This window comes from Hemibagrus wyckioides, linkage group LG25 (assembly GCF_019097595.1).
Source record: "Hemibagrus wyckioides isolate EC202008001 linkage group LG25, SWU_Hwy_1.0, whole genome shotgun sequence".
In the NCBI taxonomy this organism is placed as follows: domain Eukaryota; kingdom Metazoa; phylum Chordata; class Actinopteri; order Siluriformes; family Bagridae; genus Hemibagrus; species Hemibagrus wyckioides.
The window spans coordinates 4,555,549-4,574,800 of NC_080734.1; the positions used below are offsets into that span (position 1 = coordinate 4,555,549).

Sequence of the window (19,252 nt, forward strand, 5' to 3'; positions counted from 1 at the left end):
AAAGGATGAGAGATGGATAAATGAATGAATGAACGAACAAACGAATGAACAGATGAATGAATGAATGATTGGATTGAATGGAATAGGTGTATGATCACGGGATAATTCTGATAATTGAAATCTATCCTTTATGTCCAGCATGGAGCCTGAGAAGATCATGATGGCAAAATACCTTTTCAGGCTATTTTTTACAATAATTTTCTTTATGTTATGGATTTTTATTTTGTTACAAAGTACAACTACATTTCACTTTCACGCATTTTAATTATGAAGTCATTATAAATTAGACTTTTCTCCATTCAGTACGTGGGGAGTACAAACTTTTGCACGAGATTTTAAGTACTCCAGTACAGGAGGTGGCGCTGTTAGCGGGGGGGTGCATTCTGTAATTCTTGACGAAAACAACAGGAAAGGAACAGGAGCGCACTTTTGTGAGTATTTCTTTCACTCCTTACACAAAATCTTTATTTTAGAAAGCGTTCCTTTATATAATGTACAGAGACGGGCATAAAGGCGACGTATTCAACTAAACACACGTGCGCTTGATGAGCGATGATGCTCGGTAATGATATAACAGCCTGCTAACACGACTGCGGTAGAAACAAAATTCCCTGCGCACATATACATCAGGTTTTACGGTAAACAAGCGCTTCGTGTAGTACGTTTGTATTTCTTGAAAATTATATATTTTTAAAAAAAAAAAAAAATCGATTCATGTCATATATTTAAAAATCACAATATTATAGGTGCTTTTCAGGAATATGTCGTTTATTTAATCAAATAAACAACGAAAATACCTTAAATATCACAGGCGTAACGCTTTCTTACATTCGCATTACATTTACTTTCCTTTTTTTAAATAAAAATTGTGACGCCAAACAGATGTGGAAATAATAACAATATTTCTATATACTTTTATTGAATTATTTGATCTATTTATTGTGAATTATAGAACTGTTAAATTCATTATTTCGTATATTTACATTTACAAGCGCCTTGCTGTTACCGTAAATCCCGGTGTTTACGCGCACCCATTTTTCTAACACGGTAACGTTACACGATATTTTATTTTATTATATTAAATAGCTAAATAATGAATGTATCCACGCATTTAGGATTTGTGGAATTATGAATCATTATTGCAGTCTTCCGTAGAAAGGTTCGTTTTAACAGCTGATGTTAACTCCATCTTTGCTAGCTGGCTAATTAAGACATGTTGACCATATTAATATAACTCTTTAACCTGTTTTATTTCTCTTTCTCTACCCAAGGTCGCTTATTCAGAGGATTTGGGCTGCGATCTGACTTTTGTTTTCTATTTTAAAAGATGGTGAACGTGTTAAAAGGAGTTCTTGTGGAATGGTAACCCTTTTTATTTATGTGAGATGTTTATATTTGTATACAATGAAGCAGTATAGATGTGTGATTCAATTAAGTTTCTGTCCTTAAACCACAGCGATCCTGCCATGAAGCAGTTCCTCCTGTACCTGGATGAGACCTCGGCTCTGGGGAAGAAGTTCATCATTCAGGACCTGGATGATACACACGTTTTTATTTTGGCTGAAGTTGTACACATACTGCAGGAGAAAGTTGGGGAGCTTATGGACCAGAACTCTTTCCCCATCACCCAGAAATAAACTTCACACGCTTTACATTGCTCTTTTCTTCTCGGCAATCCCGCTGAAATCCTGATTTCTCACGAACACATCCAGATGAAGCTAACAAAATATATGAGGGTTCATTTTTCTGTGAAACATCCTGATTTAACTCCTCAATGCAGCTTTAAGTGCGTGTAGATTGTCTGGGTTTGAATTTGTTTATCATTATTTAATTCAATTCATGGGTCCATGGATGTGCTTCTCGCAGACCTTCTCACTTTTATCATGGTAAATGTTACCGTATTCAGGTACAGAAAGTGCTTTTGTGTTTTCATATTGTAAAGATCTGAGAAATAAACTGAAAAAAGTAGTCTGGCTTGTCTTTCTAGGATGTAATATTTATGCAAGACACACTGGTGGTGCATCCAACTCCATATATATTGTTATAACTCCAATCTAGTCATATCCTTTTGGCACTAAACAGTTTTTTGCTCTGTAGGACGACCTGAACTTAAACAAAACAAGTCGAGACGACATCACGCTTGACTTATAAGTAGTGACACCTAGCTAGTGAATTAGTACAGTAGCCCTGTTAAGTACTTCAGCTGAGAGTTACAAAAGCTATCTGTTTGAAGTCAAATCATTAAGCAGCGGTTGCCAGGTCTCAGTAAAATGTCCAATTCAGAATCCACACAGCAGATCCCAAAGTAACCTAAACAATGTGGAATGAGGAGACATTGATCTGTTTTCTCGGCGTTTGTACGGGAAACGGGGTGACTGTGGGGCACACGCATTTCTGATGTACAGATTTTATCCACTGCTTAGTCTTCTTTTCCCTCTCTCAGTCTTTACATCCTCTGCACTCACACTTTGCATTCAATTTAATTCTGATTATTTGCTATAAAACAAGAGCTTGGCTTTGATAAACACTTTATTGTAGGTTCTACAGAAAATCTTTAAGGATTAATTCAGGTTGTTCTACAGTCAACCTTGTTTGAGGGTCTGAGGGTGACACATTTATCTATTTATTTGCCAGATGTTTACATTTATATGCTAAATATACACCGATCAGGCATAACATTATAAGCAGTGAGAGGTGAAGTGAATTAGACTGATGATCTCCTCATCATGGCACCTGTTAGTGGGTGGGATATATTAGGCAGCAGGTGAACATTTTGTCCTCAGAGTTGATGTGTTAGAAGCAGGAAAAATGGACAAGCGTAAGGATTTGAGCGAGTTTGACGAAGGGCCAAATTGTGATGGCTAGACCACTGGATCAGAGCATCTCCAAAACTGCAGCTCTTGTGGGGTGTTCCCGGTCTGCAGTGGTCAGTATCTATCAAAAGTGGTCCAAGGAAGGAAAAGTAGTGAACCGGCGATAAGGTCATGGACGGTCAAGGCTCATTGATGCACGTGGAGAGCGAGAGCTGGTCCGTGTGATCCGATCCAACAGACGAGCTGCTGTTGCTCAAATTGCTGAAGAAGTTAATGCTGGTTCCGATAGAAAGGGGACAGAATACACAGTGCAGGACGGGTCAGGGCTGTTTTGGCAGCAAAAGTGGGGGCAACACGATCAGTGTATTTATTAATTTACCAATTTATCAGAATAATCTATTTATTCACCAGATTTTTTTTTCCAGATTTATTTACCAAATTTGTTTACTGGGTTTATTATTTATTTATTTATTTTTTTATTTTTTTTGCCAGATTGATCAATTTATTCAGCAGATTTATCTATTTATTTAACACTTTATCTTCTAGATTTCTCTCTTTATTTACCAGATATATTTAACAGATTTTTTTTTATACTGAAGGTATGGGTTTACCAGATTTTCATAATATTTATACACCAGATGTAGTGATACACAAATAACTGTTTATTTATCAGATTTATCTGGCAGATTTTTCTATCGATTTATTTAATAGTTTAAGGGACATTTATCTGGTGCATAAAATGGCCACAAAGAAAACCTTAAAAGGGCCACAATATTTAGTGCGGGTTACTGAGGCTGAGGGTCAGGGTGCTTTAGTCCATACTCTCAGGAGTAAATGAGTAAAGGAGCACTAACTGTACCGGTTTTTGACGTAGAAGTGGTTCTTTTATCCTTCATACCTTTTATATGGCTGGGCAGTGATAATGTGGACATAGTGTACCTTTAAAGAGGTCCATAAATGGACTCTGTGTGTGAGTGTGTGTGTGTGTGTGAGAGAGAGAGAGAGAGAGAGAGAGAGAGAGAGAGAGAGCTAGGGCGCCTCCTATAGGTGAAGTTAGTGTAGATGTAGATGTACTATTTAGGGACACTTCTTAGTGCAGGATCGCGTGGATTGGGACGAAGCCGTGTAGCTGCACCTTTGTTGAGCAGCAGCGGCGTGGAGCATTACGCACACACGCGCGCGCGCACACACACACACACACACACACACGCACACAAAGCGTCTTCTCCTCAGGTTAAGGCATCAGTGAGGCCAGTCTGCCAGCGCTGCCTCCTCACACGGACACTCAGACAGCCAGAAGATGAAGAAGCGCTGCCTGGACGTGGCCAAGCTCCGGAAGATGAAGAAGCTGAGACTGACGGAGAAGATCTCTGAAAGGTGGGTTCCACAGCTGCAGCAGCTCCTCACGGCTTTGTTCATTTTTTTCATCTTGTTATTGTTGTGGTTCATATTTCGCCAACCATGTCACCACCTTCTCAGACACAAACGCGAGACATCATGCACTTCAGCAACAACCACAACAACAACACCACCATCATCACCATCATCATCACCACCATCATCATCCTCATCATCAGGCCTGATCAATTACCTCACTGTTGAACAAATCAATAACTAATAGTCTAATTAAGACCTGAACTCTTTGCAGCACGCGTTGCTTTTGTCTACCTGGATGACCTGCATTATATATTATATTATATTATATAAGACTATCACCTATAATAGTCAATAATAAACTGAGTATTGGATGTTGTTTATGTCTGGATTTTGTTTTCTGTGATGCAGAAAATAACGTTTACAGGCTACATATAATGGTTAAATTATTATATAAATAAATATAAGGTGATAGCCTTATATAATATAAAAATAATAATAAAAAAAATAAATTAAATTGTAAAATTATAAAATAAAATTAAATAAAATTAAATAATATAATAACATGCGAATTACATAATAAGCTCACTTTTATTTATTTATTTATTTATTTATTTTTTTTTTACAATAAATATAATTTACTATTTTTACAATTTAAAGAATAACGTGCATCATCATCCCAATCAGCCTGTGTTTTGTTTTGTTTTCCTTACAAATGTGGGTTTGCTGGGGGTTTTTTTTTTTAAAGAAGGAAAGCAGCGTTTTATTTATTTTTCCTGTTGCAGAGCTCGCGCTAATCCTTTTGGTCTGTTTCTCAAATTATTTATTTATTTTCTCGAATCGTTTATCTAATCGTCACAAACAGGTGATTTGTGCCAGATTTCCTCCAACTGTGTGTGTATGTGTGTGTGTGTGTGTGTGTGTGTATTCTCTGTGTCTTCTTCTTCTTCTTCTTCTTCTTTTTTTTCCCTGCCGTTCCTTAAATAGCCGCGTCAAAAAACACTTCAGGTGATGAGATCAGAGGTTGCCATGGTAACCGAACACAAAAGGATGCTGAACAAAGGAAGTGAAAAACAAAAGAGGCGCCAATGCCGCGCCATAACGCCTTCACTACAGCCTTATACACGTCCACAGCTTCGTTTTGCGTTTCTTACTGATCATTCGATCATCAGGACGTTTTCACGGGTTTTTTTTTTCTCTTTCCGTTCCCTTTCACGCGGACACAAAGCGAAGCCCGAGCGCAGGAATCCGCGCCGTGTTTATGTTTCTGCTGAACAGATGAACACACTCAGTGTCTGCGTGCAGTCAGGAGAGAAAAACACACACTGTACTCATCTCCTCTGATCTTTTCTCTCTTCTCATCCACAGAAGAGCCAAGGCTAGAAATACAGGGGAAAAGAATTTACACGGAAATTTAACACTAAAAAATAAAAAGCGTTAAAAAAAAAATAGACAAGCTAACGGTGTGGTGGAATTTATTATGAAATGACTTTCATTTCAGGTTTCATTTTTCATGCATATAAAAAAAAATTTTGAGAATAAAGCTCCACTTCATTTATTTATTTATTGTTTATTATAAAATACAAAATGCTTGTAAAATCTATAATATATATATATATAATTTACATATATTATAGATTTTAACAAGGGCCAAATTGTGATGTCTAGACCACTGGATCAGAGCATCTCCAAAACTGCAGGGGTGTTCAGTATCTATCAAAAGTGGTCCAAGGAAGGAGCAGTGTTGAACCGGTGACAGGGTCATGGGTGGCCAAGGCTCATTGATGCACATGGGGAGAGAAGGCTGGACCGTGTGGTTGTTTCCATTTGTCTTATCCTTATTTCCTTCCTTGGTTGTAGTGCGTACTCGTTCCTGAAGTTCATGACAGTGTGGATCGTGGTGCTGTTGGCTGACTTTATTCTGGAGTTCAGACTGGAGTACCTGTGGCCTTGCTGGCTCTTCCTCGGCACAGTTTACACCACGTTCCACTGCCACGGCTTGGTACGCACGTTTACTTTACATCACGGTTCACATTACATCCTTGTGTCACACGCAGACGTGGCTTTTAACATGGATTTATTCACTATTTTATTTAATATGAATATAAAACACTGAGTTAGTAATAGGAGGCATTATTATGCTAATATATAGTATATCCTAATAAATATTTTACAGACCTGTCATTAATTCATTAATGATTGTATATTGTGCCATACTACAGCACCTCTCTGTGGAATTCTTGATTCTGATCGGTCAGAAGGTGCTGATTAATTTTCTATAACGGCAGCTCCGACAGTCACTCATCTGCTATACAGGTTTATATGTATTAATGTTTTAATACGCTATCGTTTCTATAGCAACAGCTTATTCACAAGTGCGTCAAACCCTCCACATAAACTGAAATTGATGATAAACTGATTAAAAACTGTGTCATAATGTGTGTGATCACTGATATGAAGATAATACACTTGTCAGGAGACACTTACTTTATGGAAGGAGTCTCCGATGTCAGCGCTTTGTAGCATTTTTTAAAGTCTTGCGACATCTTTAGGATAAAATATTTACTCTTTCTGTGGATTCTAGATGCATGTGACAACTGTCTAACTAACTAACTAACTACAACTAACTAATGTAACTATAAACGGATAAAAAGTACACTATATTGCTAAAAGTTTTGGGACACCCCTCCAAATCATTGAATTCAGGTATTTATATATATAACCAAGACATTTTGGACAATTTCATGCTCCCAACTTTGTGGGAACAGTTTGGGGATGACCCCTTCCTGTTCCAACATGACTGCACACCAGTGACCAAAGCAAGGTCCATAAAGACATGGATGAGTGAGTTTGGAGTGAGTCCTGACCTCAACCTGATAGAACACCTTTGGGATGAATTAGAGCAGAGACTGTGAGCCAGACCTTCTCGTCCAACATCAGTGCCTGACCTCACAAATGCGCTTCTAGAGGAATGGACTCTGTGAAGTTCCTCTACACCAAACTCTCTCATCCATGACTTTATGGACCTTGCTTTGTGCACTGGTGTGCAGTCATGTTGGAACAGGAAGGGGTCATGAAATTGTCCAAAATGTCTTGGTATGAAGCTGAAGCATTAAGAGTTCCTTTCACTGGAACTAAGGAGCCGAGCCCAACCCCTGAAAAACAACACCTGAACTCAATGACCTGGAGGGGTGTCCCAAAACCGTTGGCAATATAGTGTACATGTACTGAGAAACCCTTGTTTAATTTGTTTTCTTTCTGGTTCCTTAACCCTCGAAATGCCCACACGTTTAGACAAAGCGTTCCTTTTTAATTTATTCATATTTTTTGCTAGTAGTAAACAATCTTCAACAACAGTGTTAGTTCTTGTTTCAGTATTTGACGTTGCTTTCGTTTTCTTCTGTAGGCCATCTGTATGGTGTTTGTGTGTGCTGCCTTCACGCTGGATATATTCTGTTTAATTTTTGTACCGCTCCACTGGCTGTTTTTCGCAGCCAGCACATACGTGTTACTCAACTACATATGGCACACAGGTAAGAAGGAGATTCGTTTTCGCTAACCCTGTTACTCTGGACCGTGTTCACAGAGCAGAGCTGAGCGAATGAGCAGCGATGGATCTTCTGAAAACATTTCTGTCTGCTTTCTTTTTTAGAGAAAGGCATCTGCCTGTCGACTGTGACTTTATGGATTCTTTTGGTATACACAGAGACCTCGCTCAGGCTGAGAGACCTGAAGAATCCGTACGCTAACCTCTCTCACCTCTTTGCAGCACACTGGTACGTCATAGTGACTTTAGGGTTTCACTTTTTCAGATTTCATCATTTAACAAATTGGATAATTTTTGGGATTTTCCTGGAACTTAGTTCAACACCATGACTAATGAACCACCATCGCTTCATTCATCACATAGAATTGGTGTGAAGAAGCGAGGCTGGGGCTGATATCCTTCTAGCCCAGACTGTAGATTCATGCAGTCTATCAGTGGCAGTCATATAAGGTGATTAGACAGACTAAAAAGCCTACTAGATCTAGATCTGATCTCTGTTTGCTCTGATGTTTTTCACACAAACACAATTAAACAAGGTGGATTATTTACTCTATTATAAAATAATTGCCTTTTAATTGCCGAATTATATCGGGGACAGATTTCAATTCGATTCAATTTATTTGTAGAGCGCTTTTATCAATGGACATTGTCTCCAAGCAGCTTTACAGAAGTAAAGAAACATAGAATGCAAATTTTTACAGATCTGTTGACTGAAAGAGCTGCAGCTTTTGTTTCCACTGCTTGGTATTTTGGAGGAAAAACGGCATCAGGAAAATCAAAAATGTTAGAACATTACAAATACAGGTTCCTCTTTAAGTACAGTGTGTGTATGTGTTTATACAACATCCTTCTTGAATCCCGCAGCATTGGATATCCACTGGTGTACATGGGATTTGATGCAACGTGCTATTTCTCCGGCATCTTGAAACTTCGCACACAAAAAGCAGTTCAGAGCGAGAACGACTTGCACGTGCATCTCCTTCAACATCCCCTACCTCCGTACACACAGCTCTACCCAAAACTGGGCGTGGAAGGCAAGTCCGTTTTATTCTTTATTTATTTACTAACCATCGTGCCGTCAAACAGATCTTATATTGCATTTTATTCTTCCTCCAGAATCCAAATGGCGGACCAAACCAGGGCCCATGCAATATCCGTGTCCAAACGACGCCGTCTTATCAGAGGACAAGCAGGAGCACGAGGACTGTCTCCAACTCCACAGGCTGCAGGGGAGGACGGAGAGAGACGCAGGGGACGCCAGGATACGAGAACCGAACCCTCAGCCTCCAGGATCTAAGCATCACGGGGCAGAAACGCGTTCTGGTCTGGCTCAGCTTTCCGACGTTCACGAACACCTACCTCACGAGGAGCAAAGCGGGAAAGCTCCGAGAGTCTCTAGAGGTCCGCAGGCTAAAGTGCAGAAGAGCTCGGTGAACATCGTAGCCAGCAAAGCGGAGAAGAAACCCAAAAACCCTCCCAAAGCCATCAGCTCCAACGCAGGGGATGCAGGAGAACGGAGCACAAATATCCAGGGGCTTCACAATCCTCATGCTGAGCAGATCGCTAAGTAATACACTCAGATATTTAAATATATTAATGCCACGTAATCCGCTGGTCCGTTAATGTGGAAAATCTTAGCAATAAAAGTGTCAGAAAAGAACATTATCTATTAACTGGAAAACACAGATTTCTGCTGGAATTCATTCTGTTCTCTTTGGCACCAAGTTCTTAACGAGAACAAAAGTCTTTTACATTATAACTGAAAGAACATTCTGGCACTTTTACTTTTAAGAGCATAAACATACAGATCTATTAATCCTTTCTGTTTGTTTTGTTCATGTCATGTGATTTTGTCAGGGTTCTAGACATGACTCCGCCCCTGCGCTGTCATTGGTGTGTTTCCTGATTGTGTGAATCTGTTTATTTGAACCCCGATGTGTATGTCTTTTGTTCTGAGGTCACATTTAATATTTTGATTTCTGGTTTTCGCTAGTTTTTTTTTGGTTCTTCATTATGATTTATCCGTGTTTGAGGTTCTCTGAAATATTGACAGTGATTCCTGGGTTTGTCGTACTAATCAAGCGGAATATACGCACTCGTGGCCAGCTTTCGATCCCTGGAGCAACAGGGGAAAAATGACAAATCAAATAATTAAAGAAATGAACAAACTTATGAAGAGCTAAACAGAGGGGCTGATGGACAATAAACAGAAATAAACAAAGACAGGACTAGAATCGAACTAGAAGCACACTTCACAATCAAAGCAAACAGTAGACAGAACTGCGAGAGGAAATTCACGACAAACACTAAAGGTGCAAACTGCTGACACTTTGTCTACGACATAAATCACAACATTACAATATACATATAGTGATTTATACATTTGCCACAATTTGATTTTTTTGTGCGAAACGTTTTTCTAAAAATGTTTTTAAAAAATAGTTGGTTTTTTTTGTGGGAAACTACATGAATTGCTGAAATCACAAACAGAGGATTTTTCTTTTAAACTCCTAAAGATGTGAAGACACATCTGCCGAAAACCTGTGGTCACTTTGACCGGAATCGGAAGCTCCTGAGAATATCAGAGTTCGCTTGATTTTGCAGGAAATTCTGTGATCGTGAAATCACATAACCCTTAAAATGATTTTTTTTGCAGAGGTAATATTAGGTGAGGGGAAAATAATAAATAATAAAATAAATTTTTTTTAACAGCATGTCCTTAAGTGTTTTCTTCCAAAGTGATGACATGTTTCATTATTTAACAACATAATCTGTTTCTACATTACACTTACAGCATTTGGCAGACGCTCTTATCCATAGTGACTTAAAATTTATCTAAATATTTATGCAACTGAGGGTTAAGGGCCTTGCTCAGGGGTCCCAGCAGTGGCACCTTGGTGGGGTCAAACTCACAACCTTCTGATCAGTAGCCCAGTAACTTAACCACTAAGCTACCACACACCTATAGTTAATATTGTCGACGAGCCACATCCAAATTATACCTGTTATTAGTTATGATTATACTATATGACTGCCATCTTTGTGATTAGCTGATTGTATTTTTTAAAGCATAAAATGAACTCTGCATCCTTGCTTCCATTCTGTTATCAACCCCCAGTACTGATATTGTCAAAAAGTTTTCACCTTGTATTTAAAGTGCAGTGAATGAGAAAATGGTGTATGTCTACAGGCTGGAGCAGGAGATGAGGAAGCTGAAGGTGGAGCTCCAGACGAGCAGACAGACCGAGCAGGAGTTACGCAGTCATGTCTGTAACCTCACCAACAGCGAGAACAGCCTTCGGCCCGAAGTCTCGCTGCTCAGACACGCCAACGAACTCCTGCACAACAAGTGAGCGCTTTCTTACAATGTCTCATGGTTTAAATCGGTGCAAATGGCCTCGAGTCAAATGTCTGGTTTCTCCAAAGTTATTGCAACAACGTGGTGGAAAAATCTTCTGGTTCTTCATGTTATCATAAGTAAAGAAACCTGAAACTGAAAGAAAATTCTAACAAGCAGCCGTTTCAGATCGAACAGCTTTAACAAGAGCGTGCAAAGTAATCCACGTGTAACTCGTTACTATAGAAACGGTGACGTTTTAGAAGGATCGCGGCTTAATCAACGAAAATATTCAGACCAATTGCATTCGAGAATTATAATCGTTTTATATGATTCAGTTTCATCTGAAGGTATTGCAACACTGTGTGTATATATATATATATATATTCTTAATATATAACATACCACTGTTTACAGCTGCTAGAATGTAAGTGATAACTTTCTACTTTCTTTACACATAATATATACATACATTAAATGCAACCATAAATGGATAAAAATTAAACTCTGGTGTAAACTCCGCCTGATCAAACCCCATCGTTGATTATTTTCACATGACAGCACTGCATATGGAATGTATGGAAGTCCTAAGAGACCATGCATTATTTTATAAATATATAGACGCTTGTGGACCTGGGATTGAAACTCACAACCTTCTGGTCAGTAATCCAATACCTTAACCATTAATTTACAGCATTTTAAGTTCTGAGCATGAGAAAAAGAATTTCGTTTTGTCAAGGTCACAGGAACATTAAGTTTTGGTTTCAGGAAGAGGTAGGTCATCATCCATTGTTTGAAAACGGTCAGTGACTCGGCTGTTCGGACACCTAGAGGAAGTTCATTCCACCACCTCGGTGCCAGAACAGAACAGAGTCTTGATGTATACTTACCTCTTACCCTGATAGAAATAGCACTACATCCAGGTCATGTGACCAAACCTTCTAAAATGATTAAAATAGAGCTATTCTGCTAATTTGTAAGAAATATCTTCTTTTCTTTCTTTCTTTCAGGCTTCAGTATCTGAGTAAATCCAGACAGAAGGACAAGCAGAGTTGTGCCATATTGGAGAAGAAAGCCAGATTGGAGACGGAGAGCAGATTAGTCGTCGAAAAGCAACTGGCAGAAGTGCGGTCCCAGAAATTCGACGAGGCAGCTTTTTTACTGCGGAACGCATCGAACAGGTCAGAAATGAAGGTCTGAATATGTCCCGTCAGCCTCAGAATCTGGAGATATTCTGTACTGATGAGTCTCACGCCAAAACTGTTGCAAGGGTGCCAAAACTTATGACGTGTTACTTTGTTTGGAAAGGCTTACGTCTTGGAATAAATTTACTTCAACTAAAGGTTCGATATATTTAATATTTTTATTGTGAGACGAACCCAATTCACTCCAAAGACATTTTTATATCAGCTTTTCCCATTCATTTTAATGACGGGTACCAATAATTTTGGAGCTGACTGTACATATCCGTGTGCAATCTGATTTATTACCCTACGATGCTGCTGCTTGCTCAATGGCACACCCATGATTGTTTTACCTTTCCCCTTTCTTGATGCCTTTCAAATGAGAAAAAATCTGACGATCCAGCGAAGACCGGGAGCAGCGGGTGTAGCGTGGTGCTGTGTGTCGGCTCACGCTTGCTATGTTTTCTCCCGTCCACTAGGCAGGAACACAGTGAGACGCAGCTGTTAAGGAAAAGAGCTAGAGATCTAGACACAGAGTACAAACAGCTACAGCTGGACTATCAGGAGAAAGACAATCGAGTGCTAGCGCTAGAAAAAGAAGTGGAGGTAACCTTTGTGTTTCACTAAACATTTTTCCCAGACGTCGCCTCACGTCTGGTCCACCTCCGTTGTGTTTGACATCTGTGAATATGGGTGGTTTGATTTTCTTTTGTGTCTCAGGCAGGAGTTCCACTCATTATGCTTGTTCTGTGCTTGGATGGCTTCATGTTTATGTTGTCTGTGATTTTTTATTTATTTTGGTGGTTCAGCTGAGTGCAAAAGTTTGTATCCCTCACAGTTATTACAGAATATTTACACCTAAATATGAAACGATTCACCTGAATCTAAACGATTTAGTGGATGGTTCTGCTTCGGTCCAGCAGATTACGTTTCGTCCTGCATTCGGATTAACGTGGGTTTCCTCTGTGTTCTCTAGTTTCTTCCATCTCACAAAAACAATCCTAAGCATGAGTAGGTGTTGGAGTGTCCAGGCTGGACGTCCCAGTCCCGTCTTAGGTCCAGTGTATCTTGGAATGACTTGGATAAAACACCTCCTGAGCACATCATTTTATTTGTGTTTCTATTATTAATATCCTAAACACATAATCTTGGTGGTGCCCCAGTGGCACCACCAAGTTGCCACTGTTGGGCCCTTGAGCAAGGCCCTTAACCCTCTCTGCTCCAGGGGTGCTGTACCATAGCTGACCCTGCGCTCTGACCCCAACCTCCAAGGATGGGATATGCGAAAAAAAGAATTTCACTGTGCTGTAATGTATATGTGACAAATAAAGGCAAATTATTATTATTATAATCTGCACTTTTTTAAAGTCTGTAATTCTGTAAATGATATATCACTCATTTATTCTCAAGGGTGTACAAACTATTGCACTTAGTACAGCATAAAGCATGCCTTTTTTTTTTTTTTTTGCTCTATGGATCATTTTTACCCTGCAACTTGTCAGAAAAAGCTCAAATCATGACTAATTCACCATGAAATTAATGTTCAGTGTACCAGATGTACACATTTAACAGCGGAAAAGCAATTGAGGTCCATTATCAAGTTCCGAAGCTTCCTGAAGCATAGCGGGCTCTGATTGGTCAGAACACTGCACACTGAATTAACTGATAATCACACTGATTGGCTGACGGTATCCTTCATTGCTGCACTGCTCTTAAAGCTGAAGCTCCAAACCCTTTTTTTGCGAACAGTGCAGCGAATAGGTGTATGTTCAGCGGTCGATGGCTATTTTTAGGAATAAAAGATTTTAGGATATGCATTTATAGGAAACTAATCAGTGATGAAGCGTCTGTGTTACTGTTACAGACAGAAGTTCATTGATTTCCATTAACACAAGTAAGAATTTTTACGCTGTTAAAGAATTTCCTGTTCTCACTTACATTACAGCAGCTATAGACAGTCGATCTGTCACCAGTCTCTCTTTTTGTTCTCTCTGTCTGGAAGTTAAGAAGACAAAAAGTCAGCTTGTCATGTTACTAAAACACTCTCCTGTGTCTGAAAAATGAAAACGATACTTTAATCTCTGATTGCTATAAAAGCTCTGACACTGGAGACTCCTTCCCTAAATGATAAAACCATCATCATATCAAAAGAATTAAATCATTTATTATTTCATTTTTTATAACCCGCCTACACACATTTTACCTATGTGCCACTGCTGTCTTGCAAATATCATGAGATACAGCTGAGTGCAAAGGTTAGCGCTTCTTCTTCTCCTCTAAAACAATTCTTTTAATAATTTCCACTGTATTAATGAGCTAAAAAGGTTGTAGCCATGTTGACATGTTAAGGTAAATTATTAAAATGAGTTCATTTATTCATTTGCATAAAATGTGAAGATAAAAGACAGTGTGTTTAGAGAAACTATGAAAAAAACAAAAACAAAAGTGATAAATAATGAAACACGAAAGGACCATCAAAAAGGAGAGGCTTGAAATCATTTCAAAAATGAAAGAGGAATTCCAAAAAATTAATCTTAACGGTTACTTGTGGTAATTAATAAAGTACAAACTTCTGCACTTGGCTGTATACTGTGTGTGTGTGATTTAATATTTTCACCCTGAATGTGAATCAGTGAATGTTAAAGATGGTAAAGCCTGACTGCTCAACCTGCATCTGTCTGTAAACAAACAATTCAATCCTCCTCTTTTCTTCCCTTCAATCCTCCTCTTTTTTCTTTTCCTTTCCTTCAATCCTCCTCCTTTCTTTTCTCTTCCCTTCAATTCCTCCTTTCTCTTCAACCCTCCTCTTTTCTCTTCTATTCCCTCCAAACCTCCTAATTTCTTTTCTCTTCTCTTTCCTTCAAGCCTCCTTTCTCCTCTGTTCCGTTCAATCCTCCTCTTTTCTCTTTTCTTTAATCCCCCTGATTTTACTTCCCTTCTTTTCAATCCTCCTCATTTTTCTTCTCTTCCCCATGAATTTCTCCTCTCCTCTCTTCCCTTCAATCCTTCTCCTTTCTCTTCAATCCTCTTCCTTTCCCTTCCCTTCTTTTCAATCCCCCTCTTGTCTTTCCCCTTCCTTCTACCCTCTCTCTTTCTTTTCTATTTAATCCTTCTCTTTTCTCATCCCTTTGCCATCAAATCCTCGCCCTTCACCTCCCACCTCTTGCCTTTACTTCAATCTTCTTCATTTCTCATCCTTTCTCTTTCTATTCCATTCAATCTTCCTCTTTTCTCTCTCCCCTCTACCTTCAATCCTCCCTCTTTCTCCTCCATTCCTTCAATCTTAAATTTTCATGCTTTCCCGTCTCCTCACTCTTTTTCCTCTTTTCCCTCCCCATTCATTCATTCACTCCTCTTCCGTTTAATCCTCCTCTCTTCTTTTACCTTCACTACAGTCTTTCTCTTCACTCCTTTTCTCTTCAAATGAAGATGAATTGAATTTGCAAAACGCACAGCAGACAGACGTATGTCGTTTATCAGCTCATTGAGGTACAGAGATGACATTCAGGACGAGTTTTCAGGCAGCTCTCAAATAAAATAAAACCCTAGATTAATCTATGTTAATCCTCCTAATGCTGATGTGAACATCTCACTCCTGGTGTCTTCCTGCTTGTTTTTAGTCCCTGCAGAAGCTCAGATGTTCAGAGCAGGAGGCCGACGCCTTGCTCTCCGCTCTCTCCTCTCTGCAGGATAAAGCTCAGCATTTAGAATACAACCTGAGCGCGGAGACTCGTCTCAAACTGGACTTGTTCTCAGCGCTGGGCGACGCCCGCAGACAGCTGGAGATAGCGCAAGGTTAGTGAGCATCTCACAAAACCAGATATTTGGACAAAACAGCATTAAAGTCTAAAGGGTTTGATGAATTTTTCAGGTGGTTTCATCTTTCAGGATAAAATAGTAGGAAAGTCTGATATTTACTGCTGTAAAAAGAAAAACGCATTGAAACCCAATAGCAAATATCGTCTGTTTCCATTACATAATAAACCTTAATAGGAACTGGCTTAATGGTTTCTATCAGTGAGCCACCAGAAACCACTAGAAACAGCACAATCCATTAAACTACCATTACATACAGCCACAAACACATTAAGATCCATTAGAAATTCTGTACTGGTTTCTATAACCAATCCTCACAAGCGTATATTTATTTACGGAAACATAGATTATTAGCTCTTGGTCCTGAAGGTCCAGAAGAAAAAAATGAGTTTTTGTTACAAAGCTCTACGAAACATGTCCTTACGCCGAACTTCACCATTATTATATACGTTTTTAAATCATGTGGAGTGCCTTCGAATGAACTGAACAAGTGCATACAAATAAACCAACTAATTGATAATTGACACATTTGGACCAATCAGAATGGAGAATTCAGTAGAGCTGTGGTTTTCACTAATTATACATAAATTACAGCAGCAAGTTTTCATTAAAATTGCTAGCTAATTGGCGTCGAAGCGTTCATACCGGTTTAGCACCATTTTGAGTATGTGGTTTTTAAGGGAACGCTTTTAAGAAGAGCTGAACTTTTGTTTGGATTTAAACGTTTTAAGTGGATTCCTCAAACTAAAGCTTTCATCCAAACACAGCAGATTTGTCCATAATCTGAACTCATTTTGCCTGTATTTGTCTGCAGTTAAACTCCTGAAGCAGGACCAAGAGATCAAAGAGATGAAACAGAAGATCGCCGAGGTCATGGCCGTCTCTCCGGGCGTGTCCTACGTGGCTCCGCGCTCCACCGTTCCTCAGTACCTCAAGTTCCTCAACTCGGAGCGCTACGTCCTGAACCCCCGAGGTCTCATGTACCAGTGTCTGAGGAAATAATCACAGCGAAGGACACCAATGGAAGTTTTTCTTCCTTTTGAAAAAGCTTTGGATCAGTTTGTCCGTCCTGGCGATCTGAATAAAGGGATTAAACACGCCGTTGAGGTTTCCCCGGGCGGACCGAGAGCCGGCCAGTTTCACGGCTCCGAGATTCCCAGAGGTTCTCGAGGACACAAAGCTGACTGTACGTCTGATTTGTGGTGCTACAGAAGTAAACAAAGCAACACAGGTTCATTCTTTTCAATCCTGAACTCAAGTCGGTAAAATTCTTTCAACGAAAAGAAAAAAAAATTACAGCGGTGGTATTCGGACAGCTGGACTCGGTGAATATTTTCATATAAAAGAAAGAAAAAAAAGGAAATCAGGCTCAATGGCTCATGTTGTGCCTCAATACAATATTTAAACAATAAAAAGCCAATACCTAATGTCAGTAATGTGAATATAAAGTGCTTTGTACGGTTTTGTATTCCTTTTTACATTATACGCGTTGTAAAGGAATTTGACTTCTTCTCGATTTGTACGTTTTCACGTCTTTGGACCTGTCGCCTTTTTACGTGTCGATGAGGTGTTTTTTAATGAGATATTTATTTTTCTGCCTTGATGTACTTTTTTCCCCCTCTGAAATACGAGCTACAGAATTGATGGTCTTGGTCTGCATGCTGATTTCTGAGTAAGAAAATAACACTCAGTTTTGATGTTTAATTGTGCATTTGTGCAAGGGCTAATGTTTTCTTCCAAGATCTTTTGGAACAAGTAATAAAAAAAATACAGTTTTTTTTTTTTCAAAGACTCCTTAATTAACTGAACCCTACATTTCTTCTTCTCCCGCTTTCAGACTTCTGAAAGGCGACATCGTTTGCATATTGAAGGAAAGCCTACACCACATTCTATACAAAAGAATCAAGTAGAGGCTACTAAAGCAAAACAAACTGTATAATATCAAAGGTACTGGATTGTACACAAGCAAGAGGTTTAGACTCCTAATCTTAATAAATAATATGACATACAAATCATACCATCAAAATTGTGTAACGATTCTTTTAACGCCAAAAGGATTCAAATCAGGTCCGAACCAATGTGATTCACTTCAGCACCCATCTGATTCAAATCAGGTCCGAACCGATGTGATTCATTTCAGCACCAATGTGATTCAAATCAGGTCCGAACTGACGTGATTCATTTCAGCACCAATGTGATTCAAATCAGGTCCAAACTGATGTGATTCATTTCAGTGGCAATATGATTCAAATCAAGTCCGAACCAATGTGATTCATTTCAGAGGCAATATCATTCAAATCAGGTCCGAACCGATGAGATTCATCTGAGTGGCAATATGATTCAAATCAGGTCTGAACAAATGTGATTCATTTCAGTGGCAATATGATTCAAATCAGGTCTGAACCGATGAGATTCATTTCAGCGGCAATATGATTCAAATCAGGTCTGACTCAGTAGGATTCATTTCTGCACCAATGTGATTTGAACAAGGTCCAAACCAATAAGATTCATTTCACCATCAACTTGATTCGAATCAGGTCCAATCCAGTAGGATTCCTTTTCAGCACCAGTGTGATTCTTTTGAGCAGTAATATGATTCAAATCAGGTCTGATCCGACATGATTCATTTCACCTCCAGTATGATCCGGATCAGGTCCGATAAAATAAGATTCATTTCAGCGCCAATATGACCTGAAACAGGTCCGATCCAATGAGATTCATTTCAGCACCAATGTGATTCGAATCAGGTCTGATCCAATTCGATTCATTTTAGCGGTAATGCAATTTATATAAGCAGTAATATGATTCAAATCAGGTCTGATCCAACGTGATTCATTTCAGCACCAATGTGATTCAAATCAGGTCCGATCCAATAAGATTCATTTCAGCACCAATGTGATTTATATAAGCAGTAATATGATTCATTTCAGCACCAGTGTGATTCAAATCAGGTCTGATCCGATGAGATTCATTTCAGCGCCAGTATGATTCGAACCAGGGCTGCTCCATTCCGATTCATTTTGGTTAAACTGAAAATTTCCAACACGGGAAGTTTGTCAAGACAGACAGGTTCATGCTTCCACTTTCCCTGTAACATGACAAGCTGTTTTGTTTACTTAAGAGATAAATAAGAATCTGGAGAGGGAACGGATCTTTACAGCTGCTGTAACATAACTGATTC

The 19,252-nt window shown here is 39.1% G+C and overlaps 2 protein-coding genes across 2 annotated transcripts; both read left to right on the forward strand.

Annotated features, from left to right (window-relative positions):
- The first annotated feature begins 296 nt into the window (after positions 1-296).
- On the forward strand, positions 297-1,968 carry gtf2h5 (general transcription factor IIH, polypeptide 5). The gene is made up of 3 exons (XM_058379666.1): positions 297-431; positions 1,272-1,362; positions 1,457-1,968. Exons 2-3 carry the CDS (start codon positions 1,328-1,330, stop codon positions 1,635-1,637), a joined length of 216 nt encoding a protein of 71 aa, XP_058235649.1. The 5' UTR covers positions 297-431; positions 1,272-1,327; the 3' UTR covers positions 1,638-1,968.
- A 1,960-nt stretch (positions 1,969-3,928) lies between these two features.
- si:dkey-12h9.6 (macoilin) lies at positions 3,929-18,030 on the forward strand. Its single transcript, XM_058379623.1, has 11 exons — positions 3,929-4,190; positions 6,048-6,189; positions 7,594-7,720; positions 7,840-7,963; positions 8,599-8,768; positions 8,851-9,301; positions 10,925-11,083; positions 12,082-12,252; positions 12,735-12,861; positions 15,876-16,050; positions 16,886-18,030. The coding sequence occupies exons 1-11, from the start codon at positions 4,114-4,116 to the stop codon at positions 17,071-17,073; spliced, it is 1,911 nt and encodes a 636-aa protein (XP_058235606.1). The 5' UTR covers positions 3,929-4,113; the 3' UTR covers positions 17,074-18,030.
- The last annotated feature ends 1,222 nt before the right edge of the window (positions 18,031-19,252 follow it).